Here is a 26433-nt window from a genome sequence, read left to right on the forward strand (position 1 = left end):
TTGTATATGCTTTCCTCAAATATTTTTAGAAAAGAAGGCAATCTTCAAATCTAACTACAGACACAAAGGTGTATATTTATGCTTATAATACAGAAAAGTGTGACAAGCAATTTTTTTCACATTTTTTTTTAAGAATCTTTCCCTTGAATACAACAAAGTATTTCAAAACCCAATATTCTAAATCTAAAGCATTCTTTGCTTAATTTACCCAAAATCTGTACTTTATTTTTCATTCTCTCAGACTTTGAAACTACTGAAATAAAACAATAAAACTAAGAGCTCCTTTAAAAATCCTCTAATAAAAAGCACTAGGATGCATAAAACGTATCATAAAGTTTGGAAAGACATAGTTTTTTTTTCACTTCCTTTTCATCTTACCTGAAGTGTAAGGCACTTAACTGCATTCCACACTATTCCAATAAATTCCTTCATTCTTTCCTCAGGACTTCTGCAACTTTCAGATGAGTTCAGCATGGTTTTCACAGGAAGTGACAAAGGACGAGATTCTAATGCAAACAACAAAACTCAGTTACAAAAAGAATATCTAACTAAATAATATACTTACTGATGAGCAAATAAAAAGATTATTTATTTAAAGTTCTAGAAGAGATTTTTTTTCTCACTATGTATATCTCACTGTGGACATGATAATAATGTCTCTATTATTGGTTTTAAATCTGGCAGTACAACTGTATTGATTAAGCCTCATGAGAAATGCAATGCAATGCAATGAAATTAAAGGCTTAAACTTTTTTAATATAAACTGCTACAAAAATATTATAAAGAATGTTTGCCCTAAACAAATTAAGATAATTTGCAAAGTGCGATAACCTATTTGGTGATGGAACAGAAATCTCGGAGGTTTTCACATACTTCACTACCAGTGTCATCTAAAGGTTTCACCTTTCTAAAATTGTAAGAAGTGAAAGATACCCCATATTAAATTACAGCCTTTAATTTGTTTTCTAAAAAAATTCCATTAAAAAACTTGACTATGTTTCAAAAAAAGGCATAAAAATTAAACCACTTTCTTACTTTGTCAAGATTAAAGGCATGAAATATTTCAGTAAAATTCAATTTTTTCTAGTAAAAAGAGAAATTTTCTTAAATTGTTAATTATTTCATAACATGAAAATATTTTACATAACAGAAGCATTAAATTGAATATGAGCATAGTATAACTTTACAAGAAGACTGAGTGGGGCATAGTTCCTTCTGACATCTTCTACTGAATATCCTTCTCCATATGTTTTGGGATACCCACCAAACTATTGTCAGTTTCTTAAACATTTCTAGATTTGTCCTACATGTTGTTGAACTGACAAAACTGCAGGAATAAAATACGACATCTTCATGACTTAAATTTAAACTAAATCGAGATCACCACAGGTATGACAATTTATGTCTATCAATTATAGAGCTAAAAGAAATCTGTAGCATGCAAATTACAGAAAAATCCTTCAAACAAAATTATGCTATCAACTGAACTCAGGTGAGCAAAAATATAAGCTCCTTGATATGCATCACTGAGTCGTCAGTCAGTTTAATCATGCAATGAAACATGCAGAGATTTAAAACTGAAACATCTAAGAGGTGAATTTCTGCCAAGAGCTTGCAGTGTTAATGCCACAGGAAGAATGAATTTGTGACACTTTCCCTGTCAAGACTAGATTTGATTATTATTCTAGAAAAAATCCTCTCAGATATTCCTGGCTCCAATTACAGATATCTTAGAAAGATAAGGAATGAAAACTGGCTCATGAGAATGTAAAATCCGTGACATTTCATGATTGTTTGTTGTCGGTTATGCTGGAGAGACAAACATGTAAATTGTTCACATGGAAAAGCAGTATGCTGTAACTGTTTCATAATACCTTCTCCCATGGACACTTATGCCATGAAATGAGTCTTCCTTCCACAGTATGAATGGATTCAGTTCAAACAGACATTCAGTGAAGAATAGCTGTTCTGCTTTAACTTCTTACTCTACCTCAGTTCACACCATCTTCTTTCTAGGCAGGCCCTACACTACACATACTACAAGGTAAGAATTAGGAAGAGCTTGAGTACCAAGAAATATTAAAATAAAAGAGTTTTTGAAGCACAGAACTCTATATCACAAGTGTGGATAAGGCTGAGAACATTATACAAAGTCACTGGGAGACTCTGGAAATTTCACAGGTAGGATGCTTCAGGTCAGGATGAATAGATAAATACAATGGAAACCAACACATTCTATAATGCAATCAGCAAGGACTGTCAACATCCTATATCACTGAACAAGTACATCCCTCATGAGTGGGATTTAAAGCTAGGTTTTGTTCCAATCTTTCATGTTTTATTTGCAGGGAAACACTGCTAATTCTCTCTCATTTAGGGGAGTAGCCAGAAACAACAATCTGTGAATTAAAAATAAAATTTGCTGACTAAAGTACCACTTGTTTCTCTTCATATGTGTAACTGAAACGTGCAAAGCTGATAAAAATTCCAGGAATATCCATGATAGTAAATCGCCTCACTGTAACCCCTCATGCTCAACCAAAAGACAAAAAAAAAAAAAAAAGGAAGAAAGTCTCAAAACCCAACAAAGAGATAAGGAACTATTCAACGAGAAATCATGGAAAATAGAAAAGAAATAAGAAGTGTGTCACATAGGGGAAAGAAGAAACAAGCATAAAAGTAACTCCTGAAGAGAACAGAAGAAAGAAGTCTTCTGTTAATTTTTTTCCTGCCTTGGTAAATCCCAGAGTTTTGCCTCAAGGGATGCTGGGACAGAACAATACCTTAATTCCCTGTTGGGCAAGGACATCAGTAGATGACACTTGCTAAGAGCCTGTCAAGTGTGGTTACCATGTGTATTTGGCTAGTCCTCTATAGCAGACATGTAGACTGGATCAGCTCCATCTGTCTTGGTAGGAAGGTTAATTTCCTAAAATAATTATGCTACTTAGCTACTACTGAATGGAAAACCTCAGGACATTTCCTGGCACTGTAATCAGCCTTGTGTTGAAGCCAGATGCCAGTCAGCAACCACTAGACAGAAAATAAGATTTGTATGAAACACTTGGAAATTTATGAAAGGGGAAAACCCAAACCAACACAATGCAAGGGGTGCTGTGTCACATTGTACAAGTAGAATTTTTAAGAAAACCAGTGTACAGGAACATAAAACATTCCTACTCTCATCTTCCAGTACCATATAATTGGGATACCCATAACTGGTATTTTTGCAAACATATACACATAAATTACAGAAGCTGCCACACTCGTCATCAGTTTCAGAACACATTAGTAATGAACAGACTTTTTGAAAAGGACTGATCAGATCAATCAGGATTGATCTGCCAGAAGCAGTTTTCCTAATTAATTTCAAATATTATGATTAAAATACAGAGGGAGTTAAAAGTGGCAATATTGCAAAATTAATCATTAAAGTACTCGCTTTGTAGGAGAGGCCACCAAGCCAAACCATAGGTATAAATTCTAGTTAGAGGTGTCTTTCTTAGATACATGTCTCCTTCTTTGTGTTTTTTAGATTACGGGGAACAAGCTGTTATACAAGTCTGATCCCTAAAATACAAACGTTTTGAAAATAAAAAGATTTGGGAAAATGATGCTATTCTGTGCTATTAATATTCAGTGATCTAAGGAACAGAAAAGGGAAAAGAAAACTTTTGAACTGTGAAGATTTTGGACAAATGGACATTTCCTAAAATAAATCAAAGCAAAAAAGACAACAGATAAAGATCTTCCACTACTGAATTGAAGAATAACATAGTGATAATATGTACTCAGTGCTGGCCTCACTCTTCCAGTTCCTTCTCTCTCCTTATGGCTAGCAATTAAACTGAAGGGAGGTAAAATACAATGCTAACACCTTATTCCTCATTTCTATGTGGTACAGATCTATCATGTCTCATCTCTGTGGCACAAAAAACCTCATTTTTCCTGCCCCACTGTGTGCCTCAGACACCTGATGCATTAAGAAGTCAGCAGCTTCTTTCTGATTGGAAAAGGTTATCCTGCTGCAAGCAAACCCATACTTTCAGTAATCCCCAAAAGCTCAAAGAGCTCCTACTTCAAGACAGGTCCACAGACAGACACCCACAGCAGAAACCTGTGTCTGTCATATGACCTCAACAAGCTGGGTAAGCTTTCCTTCTCACATAACTTCATCTGTCATACAGCTTCTCACACATCAGAAAGGAACTAAGCTGAGGAAAATGTTGCAAGCTAGCCATAGCTACTAAGAAGCTATGACAGCAAAACACATGAACATTATTTAACAGTATTTAAAGGAAAAAAGAAAACAAAGGAAAAGTGGTCTGCATAGTGTCAAAGTACTCACTGGGATTTCTTTAATATGTATTCAGTTTCATGCATCAGACATGGCTTTCTATTAAAAAAAACCCAAAACTAAGGTGTTTGCAACAAACGCAAGCTATTAAGGAACTGATCAAGGGTCTAAGGCATTAGAAATGAGATCAAAATGCAGTGGAGGAAAAAAATTAAAACTTCAAATGACCTTGGAAAAAACCAAAATGGCCTACAGATATATATGTATGTATGCATTCATATTTTTTTTTTACAGAGGATAAATTGGTTTCTTTATATGCAAAACAAAAACCTGTATTTACCAATTTTCTGAACCACCAATACTCCTCAGAAGTCTTTCAGAAATACTTACATTTTATTTTTGCAGTGTCGTAAGAGAAGTTATTCCCCATATCTGGATGACTGATATTTGAATTATTCATGTAACTGGTATTTTTTTTGCAAGGATAGACTCTGATAATTACTTTTTAAAGTTTGCACTCTTCATTGGGATGCTTGAGAATAAGAGCAGTACTTAACTAACTTAAATAACAGCATAAAATTCTTCTAAGCTTATAAAAATATGTGATATATTTGCTGGCATACTGAATAGTATTTGCAGCCTTTGAGCATTTTTGCATTCTACTTTACTAATAGTAAAGATAATACATTACTTTTATCTACCAAGATGATAACTGAGCCACACAGTCCCTGACAACCCACGAGAGCGAGTCCTTTATACCCAGGGAAATGGAAGCAGAGAGGTGTAGTGACCGAACTTGCATGGCCATTTGATGAGTTAGCAGCAGAGCAAGTGTTAAAATACAGAGGCTTTTAATATACTGTCAGTAAACAAAGACAAGTGTGATATTAACATTGTTGTGCAACCAGAAAGGATCTTTCCGTGTGAAAGTGTGTGTTGGCTAGGGAATGGCTGTCGTCAGCATTTTCTCCCACCAAATTCTTAATGATTGCAGCACTATTTCTGGCAAAAAATACCTATTTAGTCCTGGGAACAAAAATAGAAAAGCACTGACACTTTCGTACAAATCAATAACAGCCACTCAGAGGCCAAACTGAGCTACTATATTAATAATTACAGAAATGTGACATATATGTGTTCATATCTAAAGTCTATGCCTGAATTTTTCTTAATATCACTTACCATTCCAAATACAATTTATACTATGAAGTAAGAATTTCAGCCTTTTAATTTGCAGTAACTTCTGATAAATGTGGATTCTGCCTAGTATTCTGCCTTATAAAAATACATGAGAAGTTACTTAGTCTTATAAATATAATCTAAAAATAAACAACTATTTTTTTCTCTCTCAGCATTGAATGTTTGATACAGAAAGAATGTTTGATATACTACACTGGCTTTGAGTTACTAATGTTTCTGAGATTCATACAGTTTCAAAATCCACACAGTGAACTGAAGAAATCATGCCACCACAACAAAAAGCCAAACATTTTACTAGCTGAAAAAACTCAGAATAATGCATTTTTGATACAGATATGTGACTGTCCAGCCATTTAAAACTTTCTATAAATCACCTGTGCCTTGACATCTTCCTTTTAAATAATCCTTTCAAGAACTAAAGCCCTTTCATAAAGATCCCAGTATTTTCAGGCACTCTAGGTAAAAGTGTTACAGACTTTAATTTCTATATTTTACTTAACCTATTTAGCATCTTTTTAATTTCATTCATCTTCACAAATTAATCATTATACATTTCCTAGTAGGCATGAATAAACAATAATCATTCAGTTCATTGAGCAGAAATAGTGACCTACTAATTCAAATACTTCAGATAATCCATTGATTTCTCACCAGACAGACTTCTCTCACATTTGCCAGGTTTTTGCGTTCCAACGCATTAGGTTCATTTTAGCATGAACCTAATTAAGCATTCTAGCTGTACTTTAGGGGGGAAAAAAGCAGCTAGAAATTGCCAACAAGAGCTCTGTCCTTACTGGAATTCAGGCAATTTATACAGGACGGAGAACATAAGGGCCATCTAAGATAAAATTTTCAACTTCCTTGTTAGGACATGGTCCTCTACCTGCTTGAAATACCAACGAATAGTAGACTAAGTGTAACTGAGTACTTACGAAACTTTCCAACTCTTTAATTATTTCCCTGTAAGAACAATAGTTTCAAGGAACAAAATACCAGTGTTCCAGAAACACAAGAGATTTTTTCCAAACTGGAGTGCTTTCATGTCCTATATTTCTCTCCATATGCACATACTCTTACGCAACACATCGACACTTCCTGCAGAATGAAACAACACTGGATTCTCTTCTCAGCTCTGAACGTGGGACTAACACTGAATTTGTACTGGAATTACAAGACCAGTGAGCTGTGTGACCTGCAGACCTAGTCCATGAAAAACACTGCCCCAAACCCCCCACTGTTTAATTCTCTTTTGCAAATTTGTCCACCAGACAACTAAATGGAGCAATTGGGTGCTAGACACAGTGATGAAAAGCACTTGCTTGCTTTTGCAGGTCTAATGTACACTCATGACATGGCTGAAATGCAGTCACCACCTGTACCATGGGTAAACATCTTGCTGTTGCATAACAGGGATCAGCAAAATTTTATAACGTTTTATAACGTTCAGTTATGGACAAGGTATTCAGTTTTCAGATGCCTTTGTAACAGGTTATGGGGCCTACTATTATCAGAAATTTCATAACTTATTAGATGATACATTAAATTCCACTTACCTACCTGTTCTATGGCTATAAGAAAAGTCAAATTTGAGGATTCTGAGTGAGAAAAAAAATTAATAACCTTTTCAGCTCCTGTAAGTAGCTCCTTCCATTAAAGTATGCTCCTCATAATAAGAGCATATGTAAGACTATTGTTTCACTGTTACTGAAAAATTACATGACATAGTCACTGGGTTACATCTCACAAGACAGCATCAAATTTGTATCTGGGATATCACAGTTACTTCCAAACACTGATAGATGTTGCTGAAATTAAATTTCATTATATTGACTATAAAAAGACCTCTCTAGGAGGCGGTAAAAAAAACCAAAAAACCAAAAACAAAAAAAAACAAACACACACCCTGATTCATCTTTAATCATGGAAAATGTTACTATGTTTTTCAAACACCGTGAAAATAATTATAATAATTTAATAAATTTGAATGAAATTTATGGGTTATTTTAGTAATGACCAAGCACCCATCTTGAATGTGTGAACACAGGCACTTTAGCTGTAATCATTATTCAATGGTGTACACAAGACAGCTTTCAAAGACTGCACTATTCATCTACTGCAGCCCATACTATCTCCTTGTATAGGTATGCTACATATATTACATAATTACACACACATATAGCAATCATTTTGCAACTATCCAGACATAAGAGCTATACCTCTATGCACAACTATGGGTCTGCAAATCACTTTTTATTGAACTAACATGAAACTGTTGAATTGCGGAGAATGGGAGAAGTGGGTAGACAGAGAAACAGAAGTAAACTTTTTGTAATTATCTTTATCACCTTGCTTGCTCACAGCTACATCATACAAAATTTAAACCATATATTCTGTTATCTTACTCTGTTTTTGAAGCCTCTGTGGTTAAGGAGATTTATAAATAACTACAATTTGAGACTTAAGAACAGAAATCCTGGATTTTCACAGACAGATACCATATAAATAGTAGTTTTGCTCTTTTCCCATGCTTCATTTTTGGCAAGGTCTCAGCAGCCATTAACTAATAAACTGAACTCAAGATCGATGTTTTAAATCATTTTACAGCTGTGATTACAAACTGCTTTCATCTAGTACATAGGGTTGCTTTCTAGCAGTTCTCAAGGGAGTGACTGCTGAGACCATGCTAGACTTGAAAAGAATTAATTCAAAATTACCACCTGAATAGCATGATTTTAAGATGAAATCTCTTTCAATTTTAAAGACTATACATATGTGCATATTATCAATGCAGGATCTCAGTTTTCTGACAATTTAAAACACGTGTAGCTAGAGCCTTGGCAAATAATAAATACGAGGCTTACAAGAATCATTGCCTCTTTACCTAGAATAGGTTTGTAGCACAGGTAGTCTTATATGTCCTAGATCTATAATCAGTGTGGTATTCCTGGTTTAAAACAGTGACACAAATAATGAATGAAAAAATACTCAGTCAGAAAGTAGGTGAAATTAGAAGAAAGGAATTGAAGTGAAAGAGGAACCCAGAAGAATTAGAAAGGAGAAGAATCACAGGCACTCTATTCTTACTGCAATGAACTAAAGTCATATTTGCCATACTCCAACACATTATACAGCTGTAAAGAAAGAAATTGTGAAAGAAAGGATCAACTGAAGCTTCTCTGAGAATGAGATCTTACGTTTCACACATATCTATCTAACCTTTTCTAACCACTGTAACTACTGGCTTCATAATCAGAGAGCTTTTTTTTTGTGACACAAAATATGTGTTAGCTTCTATAGACCCCTGAATCTTCCACCACAAAGCCAACTCTGACAAATGTGGCACAAGAGAACACTACAGGCATGAAGTTGCAGAAGGGTACACAGAGAACAAGCCTGCGTGGCACTGCAGTGTGACATGACTCTCCTTTCTTTCTTTAATTAAGGGAAATCTGTGTGGTTTACTGCAGCAGGCAGAGTAACCATTTAATTAATTTCATACTATACAAGGCTTTCAGTCCTTGACATTCATTATAGGATTCACATTTTTTTAATGTAAATATCAAATATTTCAGATATGTTACACCTGCCATTTTATCTCCAGAGTATAACAAACACATAAAGACATAGGTGTGCTGGTTTTGGCTGGGGTAGAGTTAATTTTCTTCACAGTGGCTGGTATGGGGCCACGTTTTGGATTTGTGCTGAACACAGGGTTGGTAATATAGAAATGTTTTTGTTATTGCTGAGCAGCGCTCACACAGAGCCAAGGCCTTTTCTGCTTTTCGTACTGCCACACTGGCAAGGAAGTTGGGAGTGCTTGGGAGGTTGAGAGAAGACACAGCCAGGACAGGTGACCTGGGGATATCCCATACCATGTGACATCATGCTCAGCATATATAGAGGGGGGAGGTTTGGAGTGATGGGGTTTGTCCTCCCAAGTAACCATTACGTGTGATGGGGCCCCTCTCTCCTGGAGATGGCTGAGTACCTACACGTCTAGGGAAAGTAGGGAATTAATGCCTTGTTTTGCTTTGCTTGCATGTGGGGCTCGTGCTTTCTCTATCAAACTGTCTTTACCTCAACGCACAAGTTTTTCAGCTTTTCCCCTTCTGATGCTCTTCTCACGCTGCTGGTGGGGGAGTGAGTGAGGGCTGCATGGGGGCTGGCTGGGGTTAAACCACAGCAACAGGCTAGCCTTCATTCCAGCAGTTTCAGGCACAATGCATCTTAAAAATAAACCCAATAGACCCTCTGATACGTGTAAGTAACTTCACTTTAAAAAACAGTAATCTTTTTCCAATCATTTTTTTAACAATTGACAACTAATGCAACCAAATTCAATAATCTCTTCTTTAAAAGACTGCTTCTAAATCAAAAGAGAAAATGCTTAGTCAATGTTCTCTCTTGAGACAATTAGTACCATCACCTTTCTTTTCATAATATTAAACTCTGTGCTGCAAAATTGTTTAATAGAGAAGCCAAATATCTACTTAATCTCAAAAAATCCTCAGCATTTAGGCTAAACTTATTTGATAAACTGATTGAGTAAAGTAAGTGGTAATTAACATAAATTAAATCTACAAATGAACTTTTAATTTTTCCAGAAATGTGTGTTGTACTAAGCAACTGAAAATAGATCTTGATATTTACTTCAATCTAGATGTGGAAGGAGTTGAGATGCCTATTGAGAAACCCCAATTTTGCTTTTATGATGCTATTTATAATTTATAATTTCATTTTGTTATTCCTCACACACACACAAAAGCACCCCAAAAAACAAAACTGACATCTATGGCCTTCCTAGATTTTGAACAATAATGTTTTCCTTTAGTAGACAATTCTAGTGTGATCCTTACTACAGAAAAGATAATACTCAAGGTGAAGAACAAAGGCCAAAAACCAAAAAGGTCTCCCAGCAGGGAGACTGGGACACTAATTTTCAAAATCCAAGTACAAAGCTACTTCTGCAAATCATATGCCTACTTTTTATAAATCAGTAATTAAGAAAAACTAATCTAGAATCTGTTTATGCAAATACCTGTGTTTCAATGTCAAATATTCGAAATTACAAAAGCTTCTCTAGTGAATTACAGTTTGTGCTTTGCAGGCACAGGTAGAATTAACCTCAAGAAGAAAAAAATTATATCACTCATTATATTGATACAGCAGAATAGATGACAAATACAGTTAAAAGAAGAATATGCTTGATACAGCCATTTAATTATATGGGCATATATATTTCCCTACTTATTAGGCATAAATGAAGGAAATGCATAAATGATTTGTAAAAATAAATGGATAAATGGTAAAAACGAAGAATATTCATAAATAAAATAGAAGTCTTTGAAATTAATTAATCGTTTTACTACCAATGAGAACACATCAACCCACTAATATTCAGCAAACAGATTTTCTGGTTTTAGCCCTTTTTATCAAAATAGGCCTTTATCCCAAAACAGCATTTAACTCTAACACTAATGGACAATACTGTAATCTTAGTTTCAGCAGACGACATCCTGAAGTACTTCGTGATTATCTGGAAATAAACATCAATGCAAAGGAAAAGAGAATTTGCATAGTGTATTTCAGAAGGATCAATAAATGTTTCAGCTGGACAGTAATTTTCTTTACTACTTTACTACTAGCAGATAGTACTATATGAATAAATGGACTAGAAATTTCCAGAAAACCATATCATCCTGATTAGTGATAACAAAGTTTCAGTTTAGACTCTTAAATGGCCAGAAAATATTCCTAAACTTAAATAGTGTCTTGAAGTCCAGAAACAGAAGCACTAAGAAATGCACTTTCTATGGGTGATTTTGAAAACAATGAATTTTAACTTTTCATGCACAAATCTTGACTTCCATACATGCCAGACTTTAAGCAATGCAAACAGACTGACTGAAATCAGAGATTAATCACAGTGAAGTCTGACAAAATTATGGACTGAGTATCAAGGCAATTGGCAGATATCCTATTGAAAGCAGCTCTCATTTATCTCTTTTTAAAAAAATTATTATATGAAACTATTAGAACCCAAAAGACAGCACTAAATGAAAATGAGAAGAAAAATAAACATGTATTTCAAAGTTATACATTTGATTATTTTTAATTCAAAAATTTGTAATTTCTTTAGAGCTGAAAGTTGTTCCACAGTATTTGCACAGCTGATGTGTGAAGGCATGTTACTGAGAGGTTGCAAATGCAAGAAGGCTAGTTTCAATTAAGTGATCATACCTGTTACTGTTTTTGTTTTGACAGGACTGCTGGCATACTCAGAGGCTTGATTTGATTGCTGCCTTGCCAAAGGTGCACTTCCAACTGATGCTTCATCCTCTTTTTTTCGAGTTACTGACACACCAAGCGGAACAGCTCCTACAGATTGCTAGAAAAAGAAGTACCTTGTGAACCACTGAAAACCAAAACACATTAATATTGGATTATGACACTGTCATGAGAAGCATGTCAAACTACGTATTTTGAAATGTACAGAAGACAACTTGAAACACTGACTGGAGCACAAGTATTCTGAAAACCATTTATGAAATGCTACATTCGGACTTGCACCTCTAATTCTTAATTTCAGTCCTGTTAGTCTGAAGAAAAAAATCTATGATAACAAAAAACTGAAATATAACTAACTTAAAATACTATGGTTGTTAGCCAGCCTAAATGCACATGAATAAACCTGGCTGATCACCAAAGTAAAATAATTATCTGAATGTTTAATGGAAATTGAAAAATTTTAGCCAGATATGAAGATCCCAAAGAAATTTATAACTTTCATTAAGCTTCAAAATAAAAGGTTTTTTGATATTTATACATTACTGTGCTTGTTTCTCACATTTTAAGTATAAAATTTAACTGACAACAACTGATTTTGAACTGTATTGTTCTTCATGCATATCTGCTCAAAATGTGACACTTATACAAAACCAAAGGCATTAAAACCTACTTTGAAGGACTGGATCATTATTTTAAGATTAGAAAAGAGAAATGCGTATTAATCCATGTGAGTTATGGAACTGGATGTCCACAAATTAATACAGTCTATTTGCTTTGTTTTAACTTTTTTTTATTAATGAAAGCTACAAAAGACAAAATTGTTAAAAAAAATTGATCCTCAATGTTGCTGTCCAGTTGGCTCTTGATATTTTGCTGTAGCATCAGCTGCTACGTAAATTGCCGATGCATCACAGTTGACAAAAGCGGAATATTTATACCATTGATTCTGCAGAGAGCTATCATTTAAGGATGACAAAAGTTTTTTCTAAAGATCAGACATTAGGATTACACGCATCTTAATTTTTGTGTAATTTAATTTTGTTCTTACTGGAGTGAAAATATAATCCATATAACTGCGTAATGAGAAACCTCACACATTGCATTAGGAATCTCTGTGGGAAACAAATTCGTGTGAGGCAGGCAATGTGCTTGTAAATTTTCTCCAATAGAAAACAGATCCTGAATCAAGCAGTGTGCAACATGTGCACACATATAAAACCCCAAAACAAACAGAAAAATCATTTAATTGAAGGAGAATGACTTCCAAACGCCTTCATCATTTTCCACTATAAAAGTAAATTAAAATAAGAAAGACAATTTAATCCTATTCCAGTGAAAACAATCAACTTATATATACAGTGGTATGCAAAGTTAATAGAAAAAGACTAATGTCAATGACAAACAGAACTCTCATCTCTCCTCCTCCTCTCTCTGAATGTACAGTCATTAATTTTGTCTCCAAAAGCACAAAAAAGTTGTTCTGGAACATAGTAACATGCCACTTTGGTGTCCTCTAGCTATAACAACATCAAAAATCCCCATCAGCTTTGAGAAGACAAGCTATGCCCCACAGAAATACTTCCCACATGCATACAGGGAGATGATCTGAAGTTTTCTAAACATTCATCAGACACTTTACATCACTTATTTTCACTAAGTTTCAAAATCTATCCATTTATCTGATATAACTTTTCACAAGGCAAAGCCATTTGCAGCTTTCCCATGATGGCAACTGTTGAGCCATCATTTGGCAATTCTGGATGTAACACTGCAAGAACACTGACTTGCCAAAGTGAAGCAAGAATTTTTGAAGAATGAATGCAGACAATAAAGGACAGTTCAAAAGACAATAGGATAGAAATACTGTCTGAAGAAGCCGTTATCTATTTCTGAACCACTAAAGAAACGAATCAGCAAAATATAATAAGTTACACTACTAGTCATAGAGTGAAAAACATCAAGGCTATCACAGCCAGACAAAGCTGGAAAAAATTATGACCAAATATTGAGTGCTTGAGTGCTGATCTGGACAATGAGACAGCTGTTTTATCTTTGCTCACTGAAATCAAGGCTGATGTTGCTGCTGATGACGCCCAGTACAATCTTGTCAGGTTTTTGGCAAAAGATTTCTGGTTAAAAGAATGCAGAAGATGAAAGATCAGCGTTGAACTAGATGGAAAAGGATCATCAAGATTTGGGTTTTAGCCACAAATTGATGAGGAAATTGTTGCTTGGGAAATAGCAGATGACAAGAGCCCCACAGCTGTAGGAGAAGCTGAATCTGATGGGAAAGGAGATATTGCAGGCAAGTGTTATCATAAGAATTTCATCACAAGAATCCAAAAAGCTAGCTATAAAGTAGTATGTAGTAAACCTTAAATACACCTACTTGGGATTAAGCTTTATGGTTACTAATTGGTAGTGTTATAAAGAAGATAAAGAGCACGTAACAAAGTTCTGGAATTACAGCAACATTTATATGATGTTATTTTGTTGACAAAAAGTCAAAATCAGATTCTGTTCTAGAATACTGATCACAGTTTTATCAATGGAATAATGTTCTGTGGCTATTATATACAGAATACGAAATTAATTACAATTCACAGAATTCAGAATAAAAAAATTTACTACTTTTCAAGTACAATTATTACAATTAAGTTTTAAGCAGAGGCTGAAAAACTACAGAAAAGCTTTTCTGAATTTAATTTTTATTGGCACAAACAATCTAAGACATTACACACCATGTGAAGTATGTGTACAGAAAACACGCACATACATATATGCTATTTATGCATGCAAATGGATCAACAGATACTAATTTTTTTTTTTACTTCATACTGTCTGGTCAAGATGACTTTGGAAATGATAAAGATCTAAAATCAGAGAAAGGCTCACAGCAATACTAGCTACAAACCAACCTGCCAGAAATACTAAGACCCAAGTATTTCCTGGATTTATGTGGAGATATGCCAACTAACCAAACCTAAAATATCCTGTAAAGAGGGCTAGTGGAAACTTGCCCTACGTGAACTAATATTTTATTTTTCTTGGGATTTTTAGTAATTAAATATTTTATTTCTGAATTATAATTTCCCACAAGTGTGAGGCTGAAGAGACTGTAGGCCAATCTGGGAACACAAGAAATGTGTTTTTACAGAAAACTGGACCAACAGAGCAGATGAGTAACTTTCATTTGAGGGATGCCTATGCAGTCACCTCCTTGATAACAAACCAAAGGCAAAAGAATATTCCAAGAAATTAACTATTACTATCAAAAGAAAAAAAATGAAGCACTGGCTTGTGAAATGTAGAATTCCAAAGAATCAGTCCAGACGTGGGTTGCTACTTGGAATGGTACCAAACCCAGCTATCCCATATGGTAGATGCTGCATGCACACAGATGGATGTGTACATGTGCAGGAGCTTGTACCAGCAAGCAGAAAGAAAAACTACTGAAGTCTTTGGAGTGGGGACAGATGGCAGTTTCACTCAAGATATGGTGTTTATTGAACATCTAAGATCACTGTCATGCAATCACTATCTCCCTCAGAGAAGAATATTTACCTGTGTTACAAGATTGTCCAAGCTGTGCCAGAATGAGCTGCAACAGCAAGGAGAATCTACCTTGCCCATCTTACAAGTTCTAGTATCTCAAAATCAAAAAACTGCAGAGTTACATTTCATTGGTTTGATTTCTGAGATTAATAATATACTTAAACTGCTTCAGAGAGTTCAAACAAAACTAGGCTTTAGGTCTAGTTCCCAATAAAAATTAATTAATTGAAATTAATTGCTAAATAAAAAGACTAGGCATGTGTAACCCCTGGGGTTCACAAAAGCACCTTCTTTCCTGGCAGGTGAACTTGCTAATTCAGATGAAATTCTGTGACTGCTTCAGGTAGGAATTTCAGGTATGGTTGGAAAAGTGCTCTGCTGGGATAAAAGACCAATCTCTGATTAGCTGTAATGTTTCCAAACTTATGCGATGAACTGGTGTCAGCCAAGAACCCCCTCATTTTCACCAACTGATGAAAGCATTCCATCAGCAGTTTCAAGGGGCCTCTGAAAGTAGAACATACAAGGTTTGAGTCCCACGTAGCTCTAGTTTCCTAAGCAAGCAGTAACTTCATTCCTGTATCCTTTAGAAACATGATTGCCTTCCGTGGGGTAAGAGGTGACAGATTCTGAATAGGGATAAACACAGTGCTCCTGACCTGCAAGTAATATCAGAAATCAAAACTTATCATAATTTGAGAAGTCTTTGCACACCAAGAAGATAATTATGTCTACTGTAGATACATGCTTGTTTTATCAAAGCCTTTCCAGATATATATCAAGGTAAAAGAGAAACTAGGCAACACAGGTCTGCCCTTAACAGTCAACCTTGCTGCAACAGGGAAAAATCTTAAGTTTGGGTACTGAAACTTACTCTTATATTGAGTCATTCATTCATTATCAGAATCATTTGGCTCTTAAAGAACCAAAGATATGCAATATACCGAAAGTCATCCTAAGACAGAACAATTTGAAGGACTTTTTCTGCTAGAGTCTACTGACCAAGCCATAATGATAAAATCACTTCAGTCAAAAATTCCAGAGAGACCTCTGGTGCAGACTTCTGAATGAAAAGGTGCCCAAAGTACACCATCAAGATAGATAATACCCATAGCTCACATTGAACTTTCCATAAAGCAGCAAAAAGATTTTGTAACAAGGTAGACTTCCCAAGATAAGGGTAGTGAAAAGAGCAAATGAACAGAGAAAAAGAAGAATAGAAGGAAAATAATTAAATTGAACTGTTAATGACAAATTCTGTAATCTACCTACACAGCTGAGGAAAAATTCTTCGTTTTGAATTCAGATGCAGAGTCTTCCATGGCGGAGACGTTTATGGAAAGAGAGAAATTTGGATTCTGGATTAATTTAGGTGTGTTACATTCCAGTGCAATAAAGCACAATGAATCTGGAAGAGGTGCAATATATTTTTCTTAGTTTCTGTATTTTTCTGTTCTTGTATACAACTAAGGATGTTCACCCTGAACTGTTGGGCTTAGATTTACTCTTTTACTGAAATACTCACTAGGTTAGGTAATAACACATGCATGCATATGGAACAGCCAAAAAAATGACAGAAGTATGCAGCCATACACATTTATATTATACATCTATGCGTAAACAGACATTTTTGATAGCTTAGTCTTCCCTGAAATTACTCATTTTATCTCATAGAAATGAGTAGTGAAAGAAAAGTATTGACAAGCCATGAAGGCTTTACAGTAATGTGCATTTGAGAAAGACAACATGCTCATTTATAAATTCACTGCAAACAGCATCACATATATCTGACTGTCTCACATCAAAGTATAGCTCAGGCTACTTTACCAAGGAAAACAGACTCTTCAAATTTTTATCTGTGCAAAGCTAAGTATGGGATTTTACAAGGGAGTAAATACGTGAAAAACATCATTGGTTAACAAATATAAAAAGCCACATCTGAAAAAGTCTTCAAAAATACTCAAATATCAAAAAATATCTAAAAGTTACTAGGAACAAGGCCTTGCTGCCACAGGACACACCTGAAGGAAAAAATCTTCAAAAAATAGTCAAAATAAAACATTAAATTACTGGAAACTAGGCCTTAAATTTGGCTTTGTGTTGCTTTTTAACTGGAAGGCAATGTTAGGCTGTAAACCAGATACATACAAGAAGTCACACTCCATAGTGATATCTTTCCCAAATTCTGTTCTAACTAGTCTTTCACAAGGCATTAAAAAAATGCCTTATGGCATTCAGATACCCAAGGTATTCAGTCTGCATACCTTTTCAGCAGGGCATTCAGACCAAAGAAACACAAGGGGTTTAAGCAGACACTACAGATATGGTGAGTTACAGACCTGGTGCACATACTACAACATCACAGTGGCTGCTGCTACACCTAAAGCTCATTTTACAAAAACAATCCTTATAAACTAAGTATTCTTAAAAAATTAACACCAATTTTGGCTGACACGTTTAAAAACAAAACCAACTCAAACTTCTGTGTCAGTTTACACTCTGCTTAAAATCTAGCATAGGTTCATCAGTTCACCAAGCCAGATAGGGATGTCTTTTGATTTTGCTGCTGCAACTTCATGGATTATTATCAGTTACTGAATAAAGGGTGGTAGCAAACATATTTTATAGCAAAATTCAGGGAATCAGAAATGTGATATTTAACATTGATAATGTAAAATATATGATTTCAATGTAGGATGTATGGATGGGAGTGCAATGATTCTAGCTTATACTAATTTTCCTTTGAGCAGTCACATGGACAGCATATAAGCATAATAATTACATTTTAATCAGATTTCTTATTAATGTATTTGTTCTTAAGATGTAGGCCTTAAGAGCAAAACATTCACATTCAAAAAATTTATCCTGTGTTCAACATAATATTCCTTATATATATTGACATCTTTAAACCTTTCTTAGTGTTTCTATTTCATAATTATAACACAACAGATGTCAGTACAAAAAAATATATACCATGGAATAACCTCCATTAGAATAGTTTTCACCTATTCTTCAGGTTTTGAACTAAAGGAGAGTAAAATCCTAAAGTATATTTTTTAATCCATTCTTGCCATATTAAATACTAGAAAGTTGAAAATCAATCCACTGACCATTATTACTATCAGATGACAGCTTAATAATAAGATGGCATGACAAATTCACTCTTTTTTAACATATACATTAAGCCATTGGATGGGGCTTTGAGTAACCTGGTCTAGAGGAAGGTGTCCCTGTCCATGACAGGGGTGTTGGAATTAGATGATTTTTAAGGTCCTTTCCAACCCAACCCATTCTATGATTCTGTGATTTTAGCAAGTTCTGGTTGTTGAGGTTTTTCTTTCAAATGAAGAATTTGGTGTATCTTGATAGGCATGATGCTCAGAAGGCGTTGAATTAAAACATCTCTAAGATGTCTTTAGCTTACAAGCCAAAAACTGAGGATTTTGAAAATATTTTTAAGCTACAGTACTTTGATTTATAAAGTTTATTCCTTGTCTGTCCCCAGACTCAAGTTATTTCAGCTCATTATTATTAAAAATAAACAGTAATTCCTGCCAGTTTAATATATAGTGTGTTTTGGGTGTTCTGGGAGATTCACATTTTTGGATTATTTTTAATCCATCAGCTTGCAAAGGTTGGTGTTGCTTACTGCACACTGCACACACAGTACAGTGGTCCAAACAGGAAAGGTGTACCAGTAGTGTCTTTTCTTAAACAAAGCAGCATGTAATACTTCCTACACTTATTATCTGGAAAGACCATCAGCTGATGATGAGGTGAAAAGATTCTCATGATATCGTTTCCTTACCTCATCCTGTCCCTATTACCAATCTGTGGTTTGTTGGGTTTTTTTCTAATTTTTCTGACACTAAACAACTGTATTTTCTTCTCCTTGCACATTATTCAGAGCTGTTAGGTATGAAATCAACACTTCAGAAAAATGTGTATAAATCATGTAAGTATTACACAATCTTTATTAAATTCTTGTGCTCACTTGAGTTAAGAAAAGGAAAGGAGCAGGAGAACAAAGGAGCTGAAAAAGAGCCAGCTAAAATATTTCATTATCTATAGGAATACACGTTGATATTAAGTCAGGAAAATTATGAACTTCTTTTCCAATTGGAAAAGGCTGAGGTACTGAACACCTTCACCTCAGTCTTTACTGGCAAGACCAACCTTGAATCCGAGCTACCAGAGACTGGGCAAAAGGTTGGAGCAAGGAAGGCTCACCCTAAGGGGAAGAGGATCAGATAAGGGAATACTAGACAGACTAGACATATGTAAGTCCACGGGACGTACCCATGAGTGCAGAGAGAGCTGGCAGATGTCATCACAAGATCACTTTTGATGTTCTTTGAACAATCATAGCAACTGGGAAAGCTGGCTTAGGACTGTAAGAGAGCAAATGTCACTTCCACTTTCAAGATGGGCAAGAAGAAAGCCCAGAGAACTACATGCCAGTCAGTCTCACCTGAAGGTGAGGAACAACTAATCCTGGAAACAACTTCCAGGCATATGAATGAGAAGGTGGTGGCTGGGAGTAACCAGTATAGTTTCCAGACCACAAACTCCAGTAAATAGCAATGTACCCCATGGGTCAAAAATCTCATGTGCCAATATATGCTGGGGCTGCCCAGCTGGAAAGCAGCTCTGCAGAAAAGGTCCTAGTGGACACCAGGTTGAACAAGAGGCAGCAAAGTGCCCTTGCTGCAAAGAAGGTGAATGGTATCCTGTGTTGCATTACACAAAGTACTGCCAGAGGCAGTGGTCATTTCTCAGTACTGGGTCTAATTCTGAACTCCAGTACACAAGAGACATAGGCATACTGGAGTGAGTCCAGCAAAGGGCCACAAAGATGATTAAGGTACTAGAGGATCTTACATATGAGAAAAGGCTGAGGGAGCTGGGATTGTTCAGTCTTGAAAGAAGAAAGTTCACAGGGGACCTTCTCAATGTATAATAATACCTCAAGGAAAGGTGCAAAGAAGTTGCAGCCAGGCTCTTCTCAGTGGTGCCCAGTGAAAGGAGCAGAGGAAATGGACATAGACAGAAACGCAGAGGCTTCCCTCTGAATGAAAAGGAAATATGTTTTTCCAGTGAGGGTGCCTGAGCACTGGAATAAGCTCTTTATTCAGCAAGACCTTGTACAACTTACTCTAATAACTGATAGGATTTTGCAGACTTCACACTAAGTAGTTAGCCCCAAGTTCAGTTCAAAGAGAGATGCTAATTCTATTTCTGGCTAATATAAACATAAGCAGCAGTGGCTTTGCCATATAGCCTTTTAAAGAAAACATGCTGCACATTACACCATACAGTACGCAGACAGACAGCAGAGCTTCTTACTGCAAACTGTTTCAGTAGTAGAGTGGTGAACCTCACTGGGCTGCATGTATCCCCAACACCCCAGCACAGCAGTCATCAATTGTTCTGTTCCCACTGAAAAAAGTCTCTAATTATGAGACAAAGATCTAAAGATTCTTACAATTGTCATTTAATAACTGACCACTTATAACTGAGAGAGAACATCAAGCGATAGAGACCACTAGTTTTATCAACTATGACAAATTTAAGCTCTAGAAAATTCTGTCAAACAACAGTTATAAATAAGTTTAGTATCAGGCAAAACCCGTGTTCTTCTCAAGTCAGGAATATGGGGTATGAAAATTAGCGTCAAAAATACATCAAGAAAACATTGCGCCACTCAGACCCACACCCTTTGCTTCTTCTTTTTCAAGCACTTTGTACACAAACATGTAGTTTGATATGATATACAGAATCTGCTACAGAGCTCACTTCTGCCAAGTTATGAACTGTATGGTTCATCTCCTATTAAATGGTGTTTAATTAGAGTGGTGACTTTATAACCAGTTATATAATTATTTGATAGACCATCCCAAATTTTAAAATATGATGTGTTATTCAGACTCAGAAGGCTTATGAGGTCTCAGTAGTTAAAATTAGTTGCAAAATAATGATCCCAAACAGTGACCACAAAACCACCTTTGTTCTTTAAACCAAGAATGAAAAATTTATGAAATTAAAATTTTAATACGCAAACTTAACATTTCAAATAATTCAAAATAAGATCAACAGTATGTGCAATAAGCTACACAGAAGATGGTAAAAAACAATAAATATTTGGAAAAAGAATGCACTACTGGCATATAAGGAAGTGAACGCTTCCCCACTCCCACTCCTTTCCCTCTAAAAATACATACCTGCTGAATGTGTCTACTAGCTCGTTTCTGAGGTTGGTAGATAAGCCAAGTATACAGGACTGGATCAACGTTAATTGCTAATCCTTGTACACTGGACAAGAGAACTGCACCTACACACCATAAAAAAGAGAAAAAAATGTCAACTATCTGCTTAAGAATCTCCTTATATGTATTCAGTTTTCTTACACATAAATCATCTTTCATGCAGACTTTTGTTTGTCTTGGATTTACATACATGATCATTTTAAATTCTAACCAAGAGTAATAATTAAAGTATAAAATTCAATAACTTCTTCCAAGTGAGAAACTTACCAGCACCGCCGGTGTTATGGACACACAAAAAAAGTAGCAAATTGCATTTTGATTTTGCTTATTAAAATTTTTTTGCCAAGGGAAGTGCTTGTTTTCACAAAGTTGTTTGTGTAACTGAATAAACACAACACCTTTCCTCAAATTCTCAGCCAATATTAACACTGCAAAAAATGAGTCAGTAAGACCCTTGACAGAAAGAAAAGAATATAATGCATAACTTCCCACAACCTCAACAAAAAAATGCTCATGGTCTAGGACAGTGGGTTCTTTTAACAAAGACAGGCCTCCTTTAGGTCAATGTTCTGCCCAAAGCTGCTTAGGACAAACATTTTTCATGTAAAATGTGGGCACGAATATTCTTCAGAAGATGAGCTAGGCAAAATAAGGCAAATTTTTTAACTCTGATAAGATTGGCAATCTCAGTACTGTGAGCTCTTAGGATTTTACCCTAAGTTTTACAGTATATCTTATTTTCTTTAAGTCTCACTTTTGAATTCTTAGTATTACAAGACAGGGTTACTATACCTTCATTGCTTAAAAGGAAACTTCTAGTTTTCTTGTGGTTGTGAAGAAAAACTTACATGGAAAATGTTGAGGCTCAAAATAGGAGAATAACTATCTCATTACCTAGAAATGTTAGCATATACACCGAGTCATGCACACTAAAACCCAAATTATATATCACTATTTCCATTAAACCTGCATTAAAAATCTGATGATGCATTGGTGAGGTATATTAATATAATACAAAGTATCTATTATATTGAAAAAGTGTGGCAAGTAGAAGTAGGTGGTTATCTTTCCACATAAGCTTTGCAATGTTAAAACAGATTCATTAATTAAATAAATAAATAAATAACAAAATAAATTTAAACAGAAATCCTGATTACTGGAAGACCCCAGCACCAAGTTCTAGAAAATTACAGTAGTTCTATAATACTTAGAATCATAGTTCCCAAAGCAATATATACTACATTTACTCCGTAGTATACAATGTAATTATGGAGCAATCTGAACTTAATAATAAATTCTAATAAATTCAGAAAGCTTGACACACAATTCAATGTACTTTCCAAAAAACAGTAAAAACATGCGCTTCAAAACACACATCAGCAAAACTGTAAATGGGAAATTAATTAAAAAAATATAAGTTATGAGTTTATTGTATATAACAAAATTTTAAACTCAGCTGAATTCCAAACAGCAAAGACGCACCAACCTGGGGTGACACAAGCAAAGCCTAATGAGCACAATGGGAAAATGGCTGTCAAGAAATACACAAAGATAAATCATCTGCCTAGCACAGGCTTGGAGTTGGAACACACACTGTGAGGAACTTCTATGCACAGACTACTCTATGTGAGCTGATGGTTTTAAATGTCAGTAAAAAACCTAAGAAATAAATCTGCAGTTAAGGCAAAGCCAATGTCAAGCATAAAGGGGTAACATGCAAGTAAGAAGAGCAGTGAATATGTCATGTGGCAGGACACGGAGGAAACTAGAAAAAGGAAGAAAAAGGTAAACAGAGGATTGATAAAGTATATGCTTCAATCATTATCTTTTATAGGATACTTGGATGCCAAATTAAGAGAATCCTGCATCTTTAAGAGATACTGCCTGTTGTCAGCAATACTTAATGAAAGGTTTAATGTATATGTGATTTGATAAGTAGGAGTCAGACCTCCCAAAGAGCGAGGAATAGTCAGCCTACAGGCAAAGCCAACAGAAAATCCCACACTTCTAACAGACTCCTGAAAAGAAAAAATGGTGTTACTGTAGCACATCATGCTATGGTAACGTAACATAGTTTCTTGATTACTGAAAAAAAATTAGCTACAACTAAGAAGTTCAGTAAAATTAAGTCATGCTTTGAACTGAAACTACCTTTTCCCCTCAATGAAGTCACACTGGCAAAATCCCATAAAATTTTACTGTAAGACAGCAGAGATAGCAAAATATTTTATTTTTCCAGATGTCTTTCAATAGCTGGTGTCTGGGATGTAAAAAAAAAACCCAAACAACTAAACAAAAAAAGCCCAGTAGAAGTAGTCAGATAAGCAATTACATTATTTATTTCTCAATTTGACTGTCAGGTAACTTTGGCTTCCTACTAAGCTACTTCTGCCACATTGAATTACTGAAATTTACTGTTGTATTTGCTACTCCATCACCATATTCAAAGAGCAGTTTAATCACCTATGTAAAGTTGTTTTCTGTGTAACAGCTTTCTTCAAAAAAAGTATCCAGTAAAAGAAGTTTCTCAGACTTGCCTCCTGATTTCATGCCAAGAAATAAGAATCCTTCCCAGTTTTTAAGGAAGTTCTCACTGATGTGAGGATAAAGCTTTAAGTTGGCAGCAGGTTCCTTACACGTCTAAGAAAAAAAAATAATTGCTATTTTGTCTCTGTCAAAAAGCAATGCTAAAGTTTCCTGGATTTCATTAGGATTGTGGTAAACTTTCTTTTCTTCCCCTCCCCTTTTCTCCCTTTAATTAAATTTACATTTCAGAAAAAAGCAGACCTTAGTCCCATAGCACACTTGGGTTTCCTTTCCAGATCCCAGTTCTGGCCAGATTTATCTATTATATATATCTAGTAAATGACTTGAAAAATAAGTATCGACCCAACATCACATAATCTTTAATGTTTGAGAATTTCCTCAGTCATGGTGCCATTTGCCAGGCTTAGCTTGGGCAAAGAATTTCTTTCCTCTAAAACTTTCCACTCTGTCCTGAAGGAACGAAAGGAGGAGAGGCTGCAGGTGGGCGGCAGAGGACGATGAAGAGAAGGCAGTAGAGCACAGCGATGCTTGGCACTCTCATCCTGTGGATGAGCTTCTTGACAAGCCTCCTTGGATGATGACAGCTGCAACAACAGCACTTGTCTTCCCAAGGGATGGGGGCCCACAGAGAATAACCTGGGGCCTTCTGTGCTTGGGTTGGCTCTGCCACACCACCTCCTCCCACTTGGAGGGCTGAGCATAGGCTGCTGGAGAAGCAGGGAGGTGAGGGGTCATTAGCCTGGGGCTCTCTCTGTACCCACTCCTTCATAAGGAAAACTCAAGCATGTAACAAGTGGGAAAAAAAGGGAACGTAATACACTTCTGGTGAGCTGGAAGAGGACACCCCGGGGACACAGCCGCAGAGAAAAAGAGGCCAGAGGTAAAGGCAGGGTAGGTGAAAGGGGGCAGAGTCCAGCAGTAGAGCTGTGGAGCTGAGGAATGCTCAGTCACCATGAAAGAACAGGAAAGGGCCTCAAATATCACAGAGACAGGAGAGAAGGATGAAGGCAGCAGGATAGTGAAAAAGGAAGGCAGAAGTGAATGAGCACTTAGGGAAGGAGAAGGGAGGTGGCAACACTTGGGAAAAATCACTGTCTTTTTGGAGATGCACGAACCTTGTGAAAGAGTAAACTGCGTTACTTAGTCACTCCCAACACTTTGGAGAAAAGAAAATTTACTAGGAAGGACAGACAATAATAGTTCAATCATAAATTTGTTTATTGAAACTCAACATTCAACACAACGGTAACAAACCATGATGAACTAGACACTGAGAAACAGTGTTCGGATTTATGCACCTGAAAATGTATTTAATCTCTGCAACAACAAAGGATCGCCCTGGCAGAATTCTTTCCAAATTCTGTTCTGTGTGTATGCAGTATCCAAACACACCTTTATTACTATTTCCAGTAAAACCTTTCAGTAACACATTTCAGATATTCCCCTATAAAATGAACTGAAGAACCTCTATAGTAAACTGAAGTTTGAGTTATAGTTAATGTACATTTTCTATTGGGGAGGGATCATAAACATGAACAAAGGGAACGATCAACAATAAAACCCAATTCTGAGAAGCTCTGGAAATTACTAGTAACTAACTTAAGAAAATATTACACCATGTTACTATATAAACTACACCATGAATTATTTTAGCATTGAGCACTCATGACTCCTAGATGTCTCAGGCTACATTAATGATATGCAGGATGCTGATACAGGTTGGGGTAAATATCCAATTATTTTAAAGGATAACAGAGATAAGAATTTTTTTTTTTTATTTTCTTGCTGTTTTGAAGGGTATTTTCACTAAGGCATACTGTGAAAATGCAGATGTGCATATTACACCCAAATGAATAGTTCTAGTTTACAAAAGCGTATAGGTAATTAATTCTTTCTGCTAGCTGACTCAGAACAGATGCATTGTAAATCCCTAAATTTGGAAATATCTAAGTCTGTTTAATTTTAGTCTGGGCGTCAACTAAGGGAAAAAGACTGCTCTTAACTACTCTGCTCACTGCCAATATGTCTCGCTTACCCACATTCCAAACAGGCTTTAGCAATTAGCTATCCTGTGGCACCACAGCCATTTTCAGTAACATCCCAAAGTGAAGAATCAGAGCTAAAGAGTTAGAGATTGCAGTTACACACCATAAAAATTAAACATACAACTTTGGTCTACTTGGACTATCAAGGACAAGCCAATATGATTGTCTTGCAAAATAATCAGCGTATCTAAGAGACACAGCCCTGCATTTCATCCTAAATTGCCAAGTCAGACAA

The 26433-nt window shown here is 35.7% G+C and overlaps 1 protein-coding gene across 2 annotated transcripts in view; it reads right to left on the reverse strand.

Annotated features, from left to right (window-relative positions):
* VPS13B (vacuolar protein sorting 13 homolog B) overlaps window positions 1-26433 on the reverse strand; it is a 425569-nt gene that overhangs the window by 221498 nt on the left and 177638 nt on the right. For both annotated transcript variants that reach the window (XM_064647722.1, XM_064647715.1), the window contains exons 20-22: window positions 21562-21671; window positions 11738-11885; window positions 379-506 (exon numbers count right to left, since the gene is read on the reverse strand). In XM_064647722.1, coding sequence (XP_064503792.1) covers window positions 379-506; window positions 11738-11885; window positions 21562-21671 — 386 coding nt within the window. The remainder of the gene's footprint in view (window positions 1-378; window positions 507-11737; window positions 11886-21561; window positions 21672-26433) is intronic.

Source organism: Pseudopipra pipra, chromosome 1 (genome assembly GCF_036250125.1).
Source record: "Pseudopipra pipra isolate bDixPip1 chromosome 1, bDixPip1.hap1, whole genome shotgun sequence".
Lineage (NCBI taxonomy): Eukaryota > Metazoa > Chordata > Aves > Passeriformes > Pipridae > Pseudopipra > Pseudopipra pipra.